This window comes from Polypterus senegalus, chromosome 8, assembly GCF_016835505.1.
Source record: "Polypterus senegalus isolate Bchr_013 chromosome 8, ASM1683550v1, whole genome shotgun sequence".
Lineage (NCBI taxonomy): Eukaryota > Metazoa > Chordata > Cladistia > Polypteriformes > Polypteridae > Polypterus > Polypterus senegalus.
In genome coordinates, this window is record NC_053161.1 from 16,888,489 (window position 1) to 16,908,152 (window position 19,664).

The following is a 19,664-nucleotide window of genomic DNA, read 5'->3' on the forward strand; positions in this document are numbered from 1 at the left end:
TTGAAGTAATACTATTAAACTACACACTAAGCAAACAGCAGTAAACCTTTTGCCCTCCAGTACCAACATGCCAATAACTTCACGCTGGTGGTTGTTTATCACTTTCATAACCAACATTCTTTAAAAGACGATAACTTCCTGTAAAATCCTGCAGTACTTCTTTGTATTCCCTGCTCTGCGTTCCAATAAACAAACGTTATCGGCAATACACTAATAACCCAATTATGCTTCACTCACTTAAAATCTGGAACCAATGTAGAAAGCATTTTAAGACGGAGAAGCTTCTATCTGTGGCACCCCTGCAAGAGAACCACCTCTTTCAACATATGCAGTTTTTAATATCTGGAAAAAATTTGGAATTAACTTGCTTATAGATCTTTATATAGACAACGTCTTTGCATCCTATGAACAATTACATTCCAAATTTAACATTCCAGCTACACATTTCTTTCACTATCTTCAAATCAGGAACTTTGTTAAACAGAACGTTCCAGATTTTCCTCATCTTGCACCCTCATCAACGCTGGAAAAAATATTGCTCAATCTTAAGGAGTTAGACTCCATCTCTACAATATATAAAATCATTTTACAATCCCTTCCCTTCAAAGATCCAAGAAGACACTGGGAAAAAGATCTCTCAATTAATATATCAGAAAAGGAGTGGAAAGTAGCAATGCAGAGAATTCACTCAAGCTCCATATGCGCAAAGCATACAATTATACAACTCAAAATTATATATCGAGCACATCTGTCTCGACTAAAACTCTCCAAAATGTTTCCAGGGCATGATCCAACCTGCGAACGTTGCAACCAAGCCCCAGCCTCACTAGGTCACATGTTCTGGGCCTGCTCCAAATTAACATTATTCTGGACAAAAATTTTTAATTACCTCTCAGACAGTCTTGGACTCACAATCCCTCCTAACCCATTAACAGCTGTGTTTGGGGTTCTTCCAGAGGGCTTAAAGTGGAGAAAGACAAACAAATTGTGATTGCATTCACTACACTCTTGGCACGCAGACTCATTCTGATAAACTGGAAGAACCCAAACTCTCTTGTTTTAAGTCAGTGAGAAACCGATGTGTTATATTATTTGAAGTTGGAAAAAATCAAATACTCAGTTAGAGGATCCGTACAGACTTTTTCAAAACATGGCAGGATCTAATCAGTAATATTTTAAAATAAGTTTATAAAGCACAGAGAATTTATTAATTTAGGTATGTTTACAAGCCTTAACTTTTATGCCGTTTGGCTTGCTCTCTCTCTCAGGGGTGGGGATTGATCTGTTCTTAACTCAATTCTTCTTTTTGTAAAAACTGGACTGTAATAAAATCAGTGCAATTAAAAAAAAAGACGATAACTTGAATATCATTAAAAAGGCCAATATCTTCAATAGAGAAATACTGTATATCTTACTTCAATTTTTCTTGTAATGTAATAAAATTCATTCTTCTTCATCTTACTAATGTTTTTTGGAATATGTGTTTAGGCAAACAATAAATGTTCTTCAGTTTACTCAATGATGCAACTCATTTCTACAAAAAAATGTCTAACTATCTGCTCAAGTGATTTTATAATTGTGGGAAGGCTATCTTGACAGTTTTTTAAATATACAGATGCATCATTTGTAATTGCTATGATCAAAGTGAACTTAATGAGAAAAAAAAGATATTGTGCATTTAAATCATTTTTCAAAAAATGCACTTAAAGTATTTAAATGTGTATGGAAATAATGTAGAGCGTTCAGTAAATTGTTACATGGTGCATTCAATAAAGCCTCCCTAATCGATCAGAAGAGTATGGTGCAAGTCATACTGTCATTATAAGACGGACGCTCATACGATTTTCTGCATTCCTTTCTACTACAGTAAGTGTCTTGTAATTGTTTGGGCTGTATGGTAACAATAATTCAATTTAAAGCATGGCTGATCAAACTTTAAATCTGTGAATTGGTAATATAAACATGACAGCATAGTAGTATATTTTACAATTGCTGTGTGCATACTGTGTAGTACTAATTTTCTGGAGAACTTGAGTATTTTTGCATTTCATGAAACTTCACTTAACATACCGACAGCCTGATATTGTGAAAAAAACACGTAATACAGAAAAGGGACAAATACTGGAACATATTGCCTGAGCTAAATTAAAAGAAATATGTCACATGATATAGGATTTTAATTTATCAATTTCAGCATACTCCTGCCTTGTGCCCTGTGTTGGCTGGGATTGGCTCCAGCAGACCCCCGTGGCCCTGTTTTCAGATTCAGCAGGTTGGAAAATGGATGGATGGAATTTCAGCATACAGACTGAAAGGTGAAAGAATGAAATGCCTCCAGACTTGTAAGTGGTATTCAGGAATTTATTTTCATCTCAGCATAACAGACCTCTAATCAAATGTGTGTGTGGAGTACTTTACTTTGGTGGCAAAGGCCAAAGCTACCCACATTTATACTAGACATGATTCTTTAGTATCAGGCATGATTATAAAACAAGGCATTCAAAAACTGACCTCATTTACCCCTTGTATGGAGTTTAATTTAGCTGGCTAACCAATATTTTCGTTACAAATTAAATTTTGCAACACTAAACATAAAATAAATTAAAGAAGCCCCAAATGTTGCAATCATCTATTTTCTCTCACTTACCTTGGTTGCCCAAAAAATCATACAAAACTTTCAATACATAACTCAAAATAAACAGGAAAATTCTTACAATTTTTACCTGTTTTTAATTTGAAATGTATTGCTTGCTGCTCCAGGACTCAGTAACTAGGCTATTGAAGATGGCAGCACATAAAGTGGAAAATACAACTGAGTAGCAAATACTGTACATCTGATTTACGCAGATATTCAAACAATAATATTATAAAGCACCAGCAATAAAAAAAAACATGTTTGGCAACCCTTAAAAAAAACTGGAGTACAATTTCTGAGGAAATATGAGGTAATGCTGAAAATCAGAGCAAATACGTTTTTATAATACCGTATATTCTTATATCTAATATGATAAATAAGTTCATATATTTGAGCTTTTTTGGTTCAAGTGAAACCAATTACCTAAAAAACTTTGCCGTACAACATCAAAGTGGAACTATTGTACAGAATGTTACTGTTTAGGCATTTCAATTCAGTGAGCTGGGTTTCTTCTCTGTCAGATGTGCTTGTTCTTTTAAATAATGGCTGAGCTTTGCCAAATATATTTCAGGTGACCTACATAGGGATTAGTAACTGAATGAGTCATTCTGCTTTACATGCAATGGGCTTTACTCACTGCAAGAGCCAAAAATGCAGAAAAAACCCACATCTCTTTGTTACTGCAACTGAGAAAAAATATTGGGAAACATGTTTGTGAAAAATAAAATGAAAAGAAATGATGTATTTGTTTCTTTTTTTGCCTTTTTATATCACATTGTAATTGTAGCAGATTAGTAACTACATAACTGTTAAGGTTTTCTCTTTATTTCCTATAATCAGCCAGCTGCTGCATTCATGTTTCTTTAAAAGAAATTACAGAATGATTGTTACAAATTATAAAAGAAAAATCCAGATATCCGGAACAGGATTTTCAAGAAGATGAATATTCTTCCTAATCTTGTTTGAATGTCATTACCTGGTAATTAAGAAGGTTTAGTCCCTCTAACCAATGCCAACTTAAAAATTTTGAGGGAATGAAGGAGTTTGTTTTAATAATATTCTTTCTTTCTTTCTTTCTATATATATATGTATATACACATACACATATATACACATATATATATATGTATATATATATACATATATATATATAAAGATATATAGTATATATATATATACAGTATATATATATACAGTATATATATATATATATATATATATATATATATATATATATATACACTATAGTTTATTTATTATACAAAGAGAGCTTACAAAGCCGTCATATACCATTTTTAATTTACTGAATCACATTATGAGGACCCAACAGCAGGAAGACGACTTATATTTTCTATTGTTTCCCCCTGTTTCATTTCCCTCTGCCTCTACTTACTGCACATCTTGGGGCTTATCTTCTAATGTCTTCAATTTCTGAATATCATGAAATGTATTATGCATTGTAAGCTTAGTTATAGCAATGGCTTTAATCATCAAAGCCCACCAAGTTCACGGAAACATTCTTTTTTTTTTTGCCCAGCATAAGTATTAGCAAATCACACAACAAACATATGCTTCAGCCAAGGTTCTGTCCTGGCTTAAATGTATCATTGGTTTATTTAATCTTTTTGTTGTTTTTTAAATTTAATTCTGTATTTTATGTTATTAACTCTGTTTTCTTTTCTCTGTGCCACATGTAGCTAATACTGTATTATTTCATCCATCCATCCATTATCCAATGGGGGTCTGCTGGAGCCAATCCCAGCCAACACAGGTTGCAAGGCAGGAAACAAACCCTGGGCAGGGCGCCAGACCACCACAGTACTGTATTATTCAGAATTTGTTTTCAATTTTGTGTTACAGTATTCTAGGTTTGTATGTTTTACTTTGCTTTATCAATATACTGACCCTTAGGATACAGTGCCACCTGACTAGGTAGCTGAGGTACCACCTCGGCTATTATTTGCTTTTGGATTTCAGGTCCTGGATTTGCTCTCACTTTTTGAATAATTGGATTTCCTGGCTTTTTGAAAACTGCTTCAAAAATATCAGCATGTACATTTTTATTGCAATCCATGGCCTTTTAAATAGAAAACTAAAGTCTTTAGTCTAGAAATTAATTAAGAATGTTTTACTTCTAAAATGTTCCTGTATGAAAAACAGCATTACTGTGCTGATAGCTGTACTGTACAAATTAAAAGTACCTACTGAAAGTGTCACACCACACAGCTCTTCTATATCATAGCTGTAGCTAAAACGTAACTTCATTGGTATCATAGCTTCAGAACAACTATTGCACCATCCGTCCGTCCATCCACCTTTCCATCAAAACCCATGGGAAGCTTGAGCCTATCCAAGCAAGCATAGGACGCAAGGCAGGAACGATCTTTGGGCAGGCCAACTATAATATTTTTACTCTTTCAGCTGACAAGCTTCTTGTCAGTCTGCCCTGGCTAACATTAACACAGTTCTGCATTGCAAAACAATCTCCCACTACTTCATAATAAGATGTCTTCTATGTGTTAATTGTAAGATTGCATATTGAAACTTTATGGTACCTTCCCATGGCATGATGGGATATTTCAAGAAGCTATATATATAACATTTAAAGGTTCAAGGCTTTAACAATTAAATATGAGACGAAATTTAAGAAAAATAATTTCACATACAGTATGTTGTTAGTTTAAACTTTGAATTGCTTTTTTTATTGAACAACTTGGCTTGGAAGTTGTTGCATATAGATTTTCAATCAATCCACAACACAGTTTTCTAGAGCATTGGATTGCACCTGCTCAGGCTTGAAGTCTGTGTATAATATACTGAAGAACAATTCAGGTAAAATGAAAACTGCATGGAAGTAAACAGGAAAGGTTACGATCACTTTGTATATTTTATCCTAAGTTCAAACTGTAGCTTTTTTGTTTCCTGTCAATCTTGTGTGAAGATTACAAAAACAGCAATGATCCTTGCGGATGATTTGTTTCACAGATTTTTTTGATGTAGAAAATGTGTGTCGCATGTGTCTAAGTAAAATATCCATCTGTATTTATTCTGAACCACTGGGCAATTTCCCAAAATTAGGTGCTATGTTACTTTGCTGGTTGACATGCAAAGGTGACATCTTACTAAGGCGTGGAAAAAATTATCTTTCCTTTATATTTGTTGACAAAGCTAAGCTTTTACTAGAATATACAATTCTGAAATGATTCTATTTTTTTAGGGACAGCCGTCAAATACAAAATTGACATAATATGGTGTGTGTGTATTTGTGCATGCATAACCCTAAGTGAAGTAATGCTAAATTACCGTAATAAATACTGGACTCATCCATGTATTATTTAAGCATGTGTCATTCATGAAGAGGTTCTGGTAGGTACAACAGCACAGTTCACAGTTTATATGGAGAATTCAGTGCAATGAGAAAGGATAATTTTCTTTATATTGCTTGGGTACTTTGTCTTCAGAATAATGGTTCTGAGGAGAACATTATGCTATCCTTTTGAGAAATATATTTTGGTACTCTCTAAGATTAATGTTTTGTCTTTTGATGTGTTAAGAACAAGGTAATCAGTGAGTCACAAAAATGTTGCTTAGCCTAAAACTATTACACTTAATTACTGCAATGTTTACCTCTTTGGAAAAGAGACAGAAGCTCATTTCATGCCTCAAGTATTAGATCGAGTTTTCTGCTCATGTTAGACTGAAAAGATAATTGTGCAATATCCCATATGAAAAGATGTGCTACCAAACGGTTTCTTTAGAACAAACTGCTATTAGAAACTAGTCAAGGATTAAGTATGCACAGTTTATTAGCCAGGGGAATACCTATTGTCCTAAATAATTAAACTCTGATGAATATTTTAGCGGCCTAATGTACTAACTTTCCTAAACCTGGTATTCTTCATTTAAGAGTACTGGAACAAACCATTAAATGGTTGAGTTGTAAGACTACTAATTTCCATCCTATACAGAAAGTGGGTACGATGATATTCTTTTATGAGCTGGCTGATCCATTACAGAGAACTGTTGTCTATTCCCGTGCTTTTCAACCAAGGGGGGAAACAACCCACTAGGGGGTGCCAGTAAACTTGCAGAGGTGCTGCAAGATACACAAAAATAATTACAGAATAGCAGCAAAACAATTAAGTTACAGCAGGGTTGTCAAACTTATCTTTTTAAAGCAGACTGCTTCATCAATATTTAAAACATGTTATACAATGTCCGCAATAATTGTAGCACCTTGCTCACATGATTGATGTAGCACAGTGCTGAGAAAGAGTTGAATAGGCTTGGGGATTGCCTGCTATGCAAATAAAGACCATCAGTAGGAGCGATGGGCAGGGTGAAGGAAGATCAGCATTAATCAATAGGGTGGAGAGAAGAGTGAAGACAGGCAGTCTCCCGAAAAAAGAAAGACAAGGGATCAAGTGTGGAGGGTGATTGAGCTGTTTAGTGGAAGAAGAAAAATATGTTCAACCAGAAGGAAGACAGTGGTGATCAAGAGCACTATACAGATGTCAAATGCAGGTATTGCTGAAAAGGCAGAGAAAGATATATGTGGCGTGTCCGAGTCCAAGAAAAGCCAGGGACAGTCACTACAATACGTATATAGAATATATCACTACATAATATAACTGCCTTATAGTTACACCTGTCATTACAACACATCTCTAGTGCACACGGATGGATGCGCTTCCCACATGTGCACAGCAATTTTGCATTTCACTACTAATCTGTAGTTGGAACAGAAACTGCCTGCTTGTAATGACCCAGCAACAAAAAATGTGACATAGGACGATGGCCCTAAATGAAGCTTCTGCCTTTTCCTTTGACTTAATTTCCACTCATGTTAAATGTGCCAATCACTCATGGAAACATTCCAGTCCATAGGATAACAAAGTAGCCTCTGTAATTAAGTTATGAAAATCTGCCACCACTAATTCTGCACTTTACAAATTACTTTTGTTTTCTTTTCAGAAGTATGTAAGCATTTTATTCTTAATTTAAAAAGTAATACTGAAGCCCAATGAGAAGTAAACAGCTGTTGTTTTTGGAAATATCTGCAGTTTTAAACTATGCATTTTGGTAATTACTGGTTATCATTAATCCAACAAAATACCCACTGTCTTTAAGTTATGATTAAGAAATTTAGGCACGTAAGTAAAAAATACCTTTTATTTAATAAAAAAAAGACATACAGGCTGTTTTTTTAAATGGCCTGTTATTTTTACATTATGTTTTGAAAACCACATGCTGTGTAACAGCACAAGTAGCAAATATGCTTTTATTAATGAATGGTAATTGTTAATGAATAAAGTTAAAAAAACAAGCACCTTGGTGATGACTGCACCAAAAGTAGAAGTGGGGAAGTATCATTATCTGTGTTGGGGGGCTCTCACATATTCTTGAGGTACACTGGGTGGGGGACATTGGAGGAATAAAGTTTGAGAACCATTGGTCTATTCCATCATCACATGACACAAAGCAGGACCAGTCTATATTACACATTCTTAGAAAATAATTCATTCCAGCCTAATTTAAAGCAATGAAACAGGAATTGATCATGACTCAAATATTACCTGCTACATCAACATGCTGCCCTTAAGCAGTAGCTATTTAAATATTTGATGCAAAGAACACAATTACAGTGATCAATGAATGTATGGCATACAAAATGACAGCTCTTTCTCCGGCATTATTACAGAAGTTGAAGGTGACACAACACCGCTCACTCTTTCAAGACAATGTAATGCTTCAAACACTTGCTTCAAAAACACAGGAATGGCAGAATCACATTTTTCTGATCTTTGTAGGAAAAAACACAAAAACATATGTAATCATAACTTAGCCTAACAACTGCACCTATGGAACACAGAATAAATGTCTGTGAAAACTCAAAAGATACAGAGACCTTTCAGCTTGACTTTGAAGCATAATGTCTGTATAATATCATAAACATACTGCAGGAGCAGTGGTATTTGTTGGACTATCCATCCATCCATCCATTATCCAACTCTCTTTATATGTTATTGCTGTTTAGTCCTGGTGCTCCAATTCCCACTATTGTTGTAACATTTTACAACTTTGTTTACAGCAAATGATCATGGACCATGCTAGACTGCTCATTGCTATGCCAAATCTGGTATAGGGTTAGGATAAGCTGTGGATTTTGAAATGCCTGTCTTAATAGAGTGTTAATCAAGGTTATTATAGTTTTTCCTTTTTATATTAGTTTTTACTTCTATATTATTTTTGACCTTACTTGGAAATTCAGTTTAGTTTTAGTTTTCCTTCATTGTGTATTTTTAATTTTAATTTGTTTTTTATTTCACAAAGACATTTCTGTTTTCGTTTTATATCTGTTATTTTCAGTTTTAGTTTTAGTAATTATGGTATGGTTAAAGAACTACTATGGAGTTTAATTTTGTGTCATAATCTGACAGAACTGTACACTTAACGGGTTTGAATATGATATGAGTTTAATGTTAGTAGAAGCTTACTACACTACATTGTTTACTATCTGGCTTTGCTTTTGTCTGATAAAAACAAGCATAATCAAAAACAGCAAAACGCATACACCAGAGAAATAATTTGAAACGTTAGTCACTTGTGATTTTTCTGTCCATATTGTAAAGGTTATGTTGACCAACACATTCCTACTTCAGGTGTTTGAATTACATTTTTATATACAAGAAGCATAAAGAAATGTAGCAGCTCATCATAAAGGACATCAGACTCATATGCAAACTGGAATTTGATTTAGTTTGTGCTGCTTTATTAGTTTCTGAGTACATACTGTATCTTGGGCTCAGTAAGAATCACAGCTAACAAACCATCACATATGAACAGGCTGAAATTCTGTAAAATATTATGCATATCTAATACTTCTCTCTAGAGCCCCAAGATCCAGTGGACGAAAGCTACCAGCACATTTAAAGTAAATCATCACCTTGGTGCGCTTCACTAACACTTGAACCAGAATCTATCATGCTGTCACTATCAGCTATTGAAGAACTGTAACTGTTATCACAGTAAATCACATTCTTCGTCACACACTTTATGCGCCCATATTCAGCTTGCTCTGTCACTGCAAATACTGTGTGAACACTTACACTCCGTTACCAGCCGCAGTTCACTAGATGAATATATGCGGGTGGTTCATGGTGGAAAACTTTCAGTTTTAGAATTAGTTACAAGGGTTAAAGACTAACAATAAGAATATTTAATCAAAACAAAAATATATGAAATTCTTATTAATATATTTTGATTAATTCTGAAACCCCTGCACCCCAGGTTAACCCTTGTGTAAATCCAGTTGTGACGAAAACTAAAAATATTTTTAGTAAATGTATTATTTCCAGCTACTTCAATAGTTTCATTTAGTTTTTGTTTTTCATTTCAGCTTAGTTATTTTATTTCAGTTAACAAAAATGTTTTTTTATTAACCGTTTTAGTTTTGACTTTAGTTTTCGTTAACTATAATAACCTTAGTGCTAATAGTGCTTAGTGTTTTTTTTAAACAATTGTTGTCCTTCTTTGCTCTTCTTCTGTGGGACCATTATTGGTACAACTTAGACCATTACAGTAAAGGTTGTATGCAGAGCATGGTTTGCTAATAACTTGTTATTCTTCATCATCGGAAAACATGTGAAATCACAACGAATGCTACTTTATCTTGGAGTTTATTCAGATCACAGGGAAATTGGTTTTCAGGGCATAACAAAGTTCCAGCTTTTGTGCTAATATTTTTTTCTATTGGTTCACCAAACATTAATGGGATAAACAGTTTAATATTAAGCAGCAGGACTATTTAATAAAAGCTTGTGTCAGTTAACAGTTTTTGTACTATTATGGTCTGAAACATCTTTATACAAATAATATTAAACTGAAACAAAATTTTAATATGCTGTTAGTTTTATTTTTGTTTCAGATGATCGCCCTTCTAAAATGCGGAGTCATTGTATTTGAACAACTGAAAAAAGTATGACTACAAAGTGATATTTCCAGTATTACACTTACTATTCAGACTAGACAAAAAACTCAGAAATATATGTGTTATTATCCTCGGCATTCCATTCAGGAGTGGAATGACACAGCTAAACCACAGAAGACATAAGCAACTTTAGTTACATTAGTAACTTCATTATCACAAAGAGCCAGTCATCATTGTATATACAATATATAGTAAGTACTGAGAAGCTCATTTTAAATAAGTGTCAGTTATAAATGATAATATAAAAATATGAACTACAGTATACATTTTTCAGGTGCACTCCACACCAAGGAAATCAATCTAGTGTGGTGGAAGAATATTAATTCAGTATTATTTCTTGCATCTTTTGAAAATGTTGTCAAAATGACTAGATTTCTTCAATCAAACAAATTATAATACTTAAAATTATTTTCTATCATAAGAAACTAAGTGAAATTACCATCTTCACTTGTATGCAGTTCTGTCCCCATGTCTTGATCAACTTCTTCCAAAGTGCCATGTTCACTATAGGGACTATCACTAAAAAAGAATAAAGAAATTTGTAATTAAAATAAATTTTTAATTAATCAATTATTTGAGACTAATGACTGTCTTCTTAAATAAAATGGGATAAACTTTGGTTATTAACCTGTACTTAGAAAGCCAGCTCTTTTTCCTCAATACTAGAAGCAAACAATCTTCTGAATTAATTTATGTCAGAGGTCTGAACCGCCATATTTAGGTATAAAATAAATTAAACATTAAATATTATCTGGAAACATAAATTCAAACAGTAAAAGAAACGTATTTCCAAATTTAGCAATATGAAAAGAAAGTACTTCGACTTGAATGCTTATCTATTTAAAGCTTTGCTCTTACATATTTTTTGCTATAGGTACATACAGTGATTCATCAAAGATTAACAAAATCAGATAAATTGTAACATCATCATCAGGACATTCTACTTAGGCCTTTTCTAAGATGGTAGCAATTTTAACCGTTCACCAGTTTTCCAATATCTTTCTCCAGTTCAGGGACACAGGGAAGCAGAGCCTACACCAGCTAGATCCACAAGGCAGGGGCCAATTCTGGGGTGCCAGTTTATCACAAAGCACCCTTACTCATACAGGGTCAGTTTCAGTTGGCAATATAATAAGTTTACAGATTCACGTATTAATGCAAAACATTTCTAAATAAAATAAATTAAAGTTTCATATGTAGATACAATAATCCTTTAATGTAATCGAACAAACTAACTATACACAGAAAATAAATTTTGTCACATGTCAATAATGCACATTTTTAGCTCTATGTCATAGAGCTCACTATGGAAGGTACTACGTGATATATGAAACAAAATTAAATTTACAAAATGGCTTTAAACAGATCAATCTTCTTAAGTAAAATGACAGACAGTGGAAATAACTTATTGATTAACAGAAATGCATGAATAACAAATTTCTACAAGTGAAATAATTCTTGTTTCTTTTGTTCCAATATATTATATTAAGGGAAACAAATATACTGAACTGACTGAGTAATAATCATAATGACCATGTTAGTACAAGGAGTGAGGTAGATTGTAGATTCTGTAGATTGAAAGAAGGGCAGGAGGGATAATCTGGAAGTAACAAGGGCAAAAGTGGTTTAATTTAAAAAGCTAAAACACTGTGGTTGTTTGCTCATTTGCTGTGTAACACGTTTAGTCTGTGAGTGTTGTCCTGCTTTAAGCTATGTGTGTGTTTTTGAGCTAGCAATAGCCTGCAAGATCAAACAACCAATTTTTCTGGGAGAGTGTGCCACTTGAAAAATGAAAATGCTGTCAAATTTAAGTTTTGTTGTTGAAGGTATGCCAATGAAGTGAATAATATTGAAAATGAGAGAATATTCTGTCCATCAAGCTTTTTTGGTTAGCTAATAATTAATAAAAATATGACTTTTGACGTGCCTTATTGGCAGAGGTGGAAAAAGTGCAAAAAATCAACTCAAGTAAATGAATTAAAACATAAACAAAAACTATTCAAGAAAAAGTACAATTTATTTACTTCTGAAAATAAAAATAAAATCAGTAAATATTCTCAAATATCCATGCTGTACATTGCAACGTATAAGTAAAATATACACAGAAAAAAAACTGATGTTACTGATCAAAATACATGTTTTTCTATATATATTTATATAAAGTATATATATGATTATGATATGAGTATATATATATATATATATATATATATATATATATATATATATATATATATATATATATACACACACACACATATATATATAGTATGTATGTATATATATATATATCTATACTAATAAAAGGCAAAGCCCTCACTCACTCACTCACTCACTCACTGACTCATCACTAATTCTCCAACTTCCCGTGTGGGTGGAAGGCTGAAATTTGGCAGGTTCATTCCTTACAGCTTCCTTACAAAAGTTGGGCAGGTTTTATATCGAAATTCTACGCGTAATGGTCATAACTGGAAGCAGTTTTTCTCCATTTACTGTAATGGAGATGAGCTTCAACGCCGGGAAGGAGTTTAGTGTGACATCATCACGCCTCCACGTAATCACGCAGTACATAGAAAACCAGGAAGACCTCAAAAAGCGCTCAAGAAAACATGCATTATATAATTGAGAAGGCAGCGAAACAATAAGAAGCGGCGAGTGACATATACAACCATATTCATGAGTTCTGCTACGGAAACAAAGCACGATGTAAACCTACACTTTAAATTAAGTTCATAGACAGGCTGCGCTGGCGTTTGTAATTTAGTGCCTGCCCATATAAGGCCGTCCGTCAGCGGCAATCCAATAGCAAACTGCCACGGGTAAATATTCACGGGTGAAGGACTGTGCTTATGGAGAGGAAGATGAGATGGTCAGGATGGTGTTTGACACAAACTCAGCGAAACTGCGAGAGAGAGTTTTAAGTGCCAGGACTAAGGTAACATTAAATAAAGCTATGGACATAGCACGAGATGGCACCAGCACAGCTGGGAACCTTCGATGCAAGTACACCGAGTGGCTCACGTGAACTGGACGAGTGCACAGATAAAAGCAACAGTTCCAAAGAGTGCTGAACAAAACCAATTACACAATTGAAAAGGCAGCAAAAAATATGAAGCGTCTGATAAGCATATTCATAAATGCAGCTACTGTGGAAACAAAGCACATGGTGGAAAAAGTCAATGTCCCGCTAAAGGAAGACAGTGTAAAAAACCTGTGCATGCAGTGTGTCAGGTCTCAGATAAAGAAGAAGACGAGCTGTTTATTGATGCAGTAAGAAACGAATCGATGAATGAAACCTGTCATCTTTACAACGATTGACAAACACGGAATGTAACTTGAACACAACACATCCTACAAATATGAACCTGATTGAAAGAAATAATGATAATCAAATCCTTGATGACAGCAACACTCAGTAACACTCACAAAACAAATACTGTATATTGACAGTCATGTTACGTTATTTTTAAAATGTTCCCTTTTCTTTTTCTACCTTTTTTAACACACTACTTCTCCACTGCGATACGCGGGTATATATATATATGTATATATATATATCCCGCTCTACATACTCGAATAATGGATACTTTATTCGCCATCAATGATTGTTTTGGTAAAGCCATACTCAGTGTATTCATTAGATGAGCGGTAAAAAGTAAGAGCGAGGGAGGATGACTCATTGAGGCATGCAGGCTGTAGTCTTGGCGTCAACTCTATCTGAATTGGCCGATCACATTTGAAAAATATATCTTTTCAAGTTCTATTTAGTCCATATGTGTCAAACTCAAGGGCGCGGGCCACATCCGCCCCGCGTAATTATATCCGCCCTTGAGATCATTTTATATACTGTATTATTGTTATTAAAGCCCGGGTATATGAAGCGCTGGTAACACAATAAACTACAGATCCCATAATGCAGCGGTTCGCGAAGCTAGAGATATTGCGCACTGAGTTTGCACGGCGCTTTGGTGACTTTGAAGAACAAAAAAAGTCCGTCTACATGCGGCTCGAACCTTGTGCATGTTTGGTAGCACATATCTGTGTGAGAAGCTCTTCTCAGTGATAAAGACTAAGAAAACAGCACACAGGAGTCGCCTCACTGATGAGCACCTGCAATCCATCCTGAGAATCTCCACAACACAGAACCTCACACCAAACAGAAACGAACTTGTGGCCAAAAAGATGCCAGGCCCAGCTCTAAAATGACATATGAGCAAAGACAACTGAATGATTTGATTTGTTATTGCACGTAAGAGCGGGAGTCAACCGTTTTAACAAACAGCGTATTGCACTGATACGAAATAGCTGTGTGTGTATATATGTAGATATGTATGTATATGTATATATATGTTTATATATGTGTGTGTGTATGTATATATATATGTATTTGTGTGTATATATGTGTGTGTATATATGTACAGTATATGTGTGTATATATGTGTGTGTATATATGTAGATATATATGTATGTATATATATATGAGAACAACACTCATCACTCACAACAGTGACAAAACAATTACATTTGCAATCAGGTTACGTTATTTTCAAAATGTTTCCTCTTCTTTTCATTGCTTCTTTAACACACTACTTCTCGAAGACTGGTAGATGGCTACAAGAACCGCTGCAGTTATTTGGTATTTTGCTAGTATATATATATACAGTGATCCCTCGCTATATCGCGCTTCGACTTTCATCATGCCCCGGATGTGCTCCAGGTGCTTGATGATGGTCTTCCGGCAGCACTTCCTGGTGTGGCGGAGGTGTTACACTTTGAAAACAATCATTAGGCTGATATATTATTTAGGTTGTTATTAAAATGTTTTTGGCCCAACTCAACCTATTACACTAATAGTGCATATCACTGAAGCACCCTGTATAATTCAGATACTAAAACATGCAGAAATTATATCATGATAACAAAATGCATGGTAAGCATGTAATTAAAATCATTTATATATATAAAACAACAAAACATCTGGCATCTCAAAACCAGTTCCCAAAAAGAGAGAGGTAGTGATAGTTGGGGACTCAATCATTAGGGGGATTGAAGCGCAGGTGTGCTCCAGAGAGAGAGAGTCTCGTACGGTGTGTTGCCTTCCGGGAGCACAGGTGGGAGACCTCCCTGGAAGGGTGGATAGGCTCTTGGCCAGAGCGGGGGTGGATCCAGTTGTCATTGTCCACGTTGGAACAAATGACATACATAAGGGTAGTCTGTCAGTTCTGCGATCCAAATTCAAAGAGTTAGGTACCAAGCTGAGGAGCAGAACTGACAAGGTAGTCTTCTCCGAAGTTCTGCCTGTGCCACGCGCCAGTCCAGGTAAGATTGAGGAGATTAGAAGGCTTAACGCGTGGCTCAAATCTTGGTGCAGGGTAGAAGGGTATAGGTTTATGGGGCATTGGGACTCCTTTTGGAACAGATGGGACCTGTTCCGCCGTGACGGGTTACATCTGAACCGGAGGGGCACCAATGTATTGGGGAGGCGTATGTGTAGGCTAGTCGAGGATTGTTTAAACTAGGGAATGGGGGGGCAGGGAGTTTAGGACAGGCCAGATTTAGATCTATACAGGGAAGAACAAACAATGGTGTAGAAATAAAAATGCATAGTAATGTAAATTTTAAGCAAACACGTAAAGATAGAAGGATTAACACATTAAAAATAGCTTGCCTTAATGCTAGAAGTATCAAAAATAAGGTAAGTGAGTTGGAGTTGTATGTAGCAGAGCACAATTATGATATTATAGCAATAACGGAAACCTGGCTAAATAACAAAGATGGGGATGAGTGTAACATAGAGGGATACACATTTTTAGGAAGGATAGACAGAACAGAAAAGGAGGTGGGGTTGCTGTTTATGCCAAACAGGAATTAAATGTAAGTCATCTTCAGTTGGATGATGAGCCCCATCTTAGTGAGGACATGTGGCTTCGCCTGGAAAATATTAGGGAAAAGGTCTCATTTTAGGAGTGTGTTATAGACCACCCAATTCAGACAGTAATTTCAACACACATCTTTTAGTAATATCAAAAGGCAAGTTTACAGGGGATATTATAGTCATGGGGACTTTAATTATCCAAATATTAACTGGGATAACCTTACAGATGGAGGAGCACAAGAGCAGGAGTTTTAGAAGTAATCAGACTGTTTTTAACACAGCATGTTAAAGCACCAACAAGGGGTGAAGCCTATCTGGATTTAGTATTCTGTAATAATCAGGATAGAATTGAGGGTGTAGAGGTGATTGAACCACTAGGGTCAAGTGACCATAATGTAATACAATTCTCAGTATTTTGTAAGAGTACAGATGCAAAGACTAAAATTGTTAAGTTGAACTTTAGTAGGGCTAATTTTGAGCAGATGCGACAAAGTCTAAGTAGGATAGACTGGGATAAGCTTTTAAATGTGGAGACAGTCGAGGAGCAGTGGAACAGGTTTAAAAATGTTTTACATGTAATGCAGGACAGATACATACCTAAATTTGGAAGTAATAGGAAACTAAAAAATCTCCACGATGGATTAATAAAGATTTAAAAAAGAAGTTGCAAAGGAAAAAACTGCTGTATAAGGCATATAAGACTAATGACTGCAAAGAGAACCGTAGCGCGTATGAGAAAATGAGGGCAACCATTAAGAAGGATATCAGAGAGGCTAAAAGACAGTTGGAGAGGAATATAGCAGATAAGGCGAAAGAAGACCCCAAGAGATTCTTTCAGTATTTTAGTAGTAAAAGAACAGTTAAGGAGGAGGTCAAGTTCATCAGGAATAGTAAAGGGAATTAAAAGATACAGACAATGAAATAGCAGATGCCCTAAACTTACATTTTTCTGAGGTGTTTACAAGTGAGCAAGTGGATAACCTGCCAGAGGTAAACAAAATACTAAGGAGGTACTGAGGGATTTGGAAATTGTAGAGGGAGAAGTGCTGCTCAGATTAAATAAGATGAAATCAAACAAATCACCAGGCCCAGATAATATTTATCCTCGTGTTCTTAAGGAGGCTAGTGAGTACATATATAAACCCTTGACACATATTTTTAGGAAGTCACTGTGCACTGGAGAGATTCCAAAGGACTGGAAAATGGCAAATATCATCCCATTATATAAAAAGGGTGACAGGGCAGATCCAAGCAACTATAGGCCAGTAAGCTTAACAAGCATCACAGGAAAATTAATGGAAGGAATTATTAAGGATAAGATTGAGCAACACATGACAAGGACAGGAGTTATTCTGAACAGTCAGCATGGGTTCAGAAGGGGAGGTCGTGTTTTACTAACATGTTGGAATTCTATGAGGAGGCAACAAAAGGATACGATCAAAGTGGAGCTTATGATATTATTTATCTGGACTTTCAGAAAGCATTTGATAAGGTGCCACATGAGAGGTTGGGCATCAAGTTAAAAGAAGTGGGAATTCAGGGTGATGTTTTTAGATGGGTGCAGAATTGGCTCAGACACAGGAAGCAGAGGGTGATGGTGCGAGGAACCTCATCAGAACTGGCGATGTTAAGAGTGGTGTTCCACAGGGGTCAGTGCTAGGGCCGCTGCTATTTTTAATATATATAAATGATTTAGATAGGAATATAAGTAACAAGCTGGTTAAGTTTGCAGATGATACCAAGATAGGTGGATTAGCAGATAATTTGGAATCCGTTATATCATTACAGAAGGACTTGGATAGCATACAGGCTTGGGCAGATTTGTGGCAGATGAAATTTAATGTCAGTAAATGTAAAGTATTACACATAGGAAGTAAAAATATTAGGTTTGAATACACAATGGGCGGTCGAAAAATCGAGAGTACACCTTATGAGAAGGATTTAGGAGTCATAGTGGACTCCAAGCTATCAACTTCCAAACAGTGTTCAGAAGCCATTAAGAAGGCTAACAGAATGTTAGGTTATATAGCACGATCTGTGGAGTACAAGTCCAAGGAGGTTATGCTCAACCTTTATAATGCACTGGTGAGGCCTCATCTTGAGTACTGTGTGCAGTTTTGGTCTCCAGGCTACAAAAAGGACATAGCAGCACTAGAAAAGGTCCAGAGAAGAGCGACTAGGCTGATTCCAGGTCTACAGGGGTTGAATTATGAGGAAAGATTAAAAGAGCTGAGCCTTTACAGTTTAAGCAAAAGAAGATTAAGAGGTGACATGATTGAAGTGTTTAAAATTATGAAGGGAATTAGTACAGTGGATCGAGACTTGTATTTTAAAATGAGCTCATCAAGAACACGGGGACACAGTTGGAAACTTGTTAAGGGTAAATTTCGCACAAACATTAGGAAGTTTTTCTTTACACAAAGAACGATAGACACTTGGAATAAGTTACCAAGTAGTGTGGTAGACAGTAAGACGTTAGGGACTTTCAAAACTCGACTTGATGTTTTCTTGGAGGAAGCAAGTGGATAGGACTGGCGAGCTTTGTTGGGCTGAATGGCCTGTTCTCGTCTAGATTGTTCTAATTCTAATTCTAATCTGCCATCAGGCATAAAGTCTCACATCCACAAGAAGGCTGCAATGTCCAATGAACAAAGGCAACAAGAAGCACAAAGAAAGAGAGATGTAAGGGCTAGCATATCAGGTGAACAGACATTTCTAAATGCATTATGTGTTTGAAACAGATGGATTTACCATTGAACATTTTGCTATGCTAGTCTCTAAATATCAGCTGACAATGTAGTCTGCACTTATCATTATCTATATATATTTCTTTTTTTATATATATTTATTTTATTAATTTTATTGGAATCCATACAAAGCAATCAAGTTTTTACAAAAAGAAAAATTGAGTTAAGAACAGATCGATCCCCACCCCTGAGAGAGAGAGCAAGCCAAACGGCGTAACATTTAAGGCTTGTAAACATACCTAAATTAATAAATTCTCTGTGCTTTATGAACTTATTTTAAAATATTATTGATTAGATCCTGCCATGTTTTTTGAAAAAAGTCTGTACGGATCATCTAACTGAGTATTTCATTTTTTCCAATTTCAAATAGTATAAAACATCGGTTTCCCACTGACTTAAAAGAGGAGAGTTTGGGTT

At 35.3% G+C, this 19,664-nt stretch overlaps 1 protein-coding gene across 1 annotated transcript in view; it reads right to left on the reverse strand.

The window, feature by feature from the left end:
* The window catches only part of srgap1a (SLIT-ROBO Rho GTPase activating protein 1a), a 250,898-nt gene that overhangs the window by 25,742 nt on the left and 205,492 nt on the right, over nt 1-19,664 (reverse strand). The window contains exon 18 of the mRNA XM_039760840.1: nt 11,065-11,144. Coding sequence (XP_039616774.1) covers nt 11,065-11,144 — 80 coding nt within the window. The remainder of the gene's footprint in view (nt 1-11,064; nt 11,145-19,664) is intronic.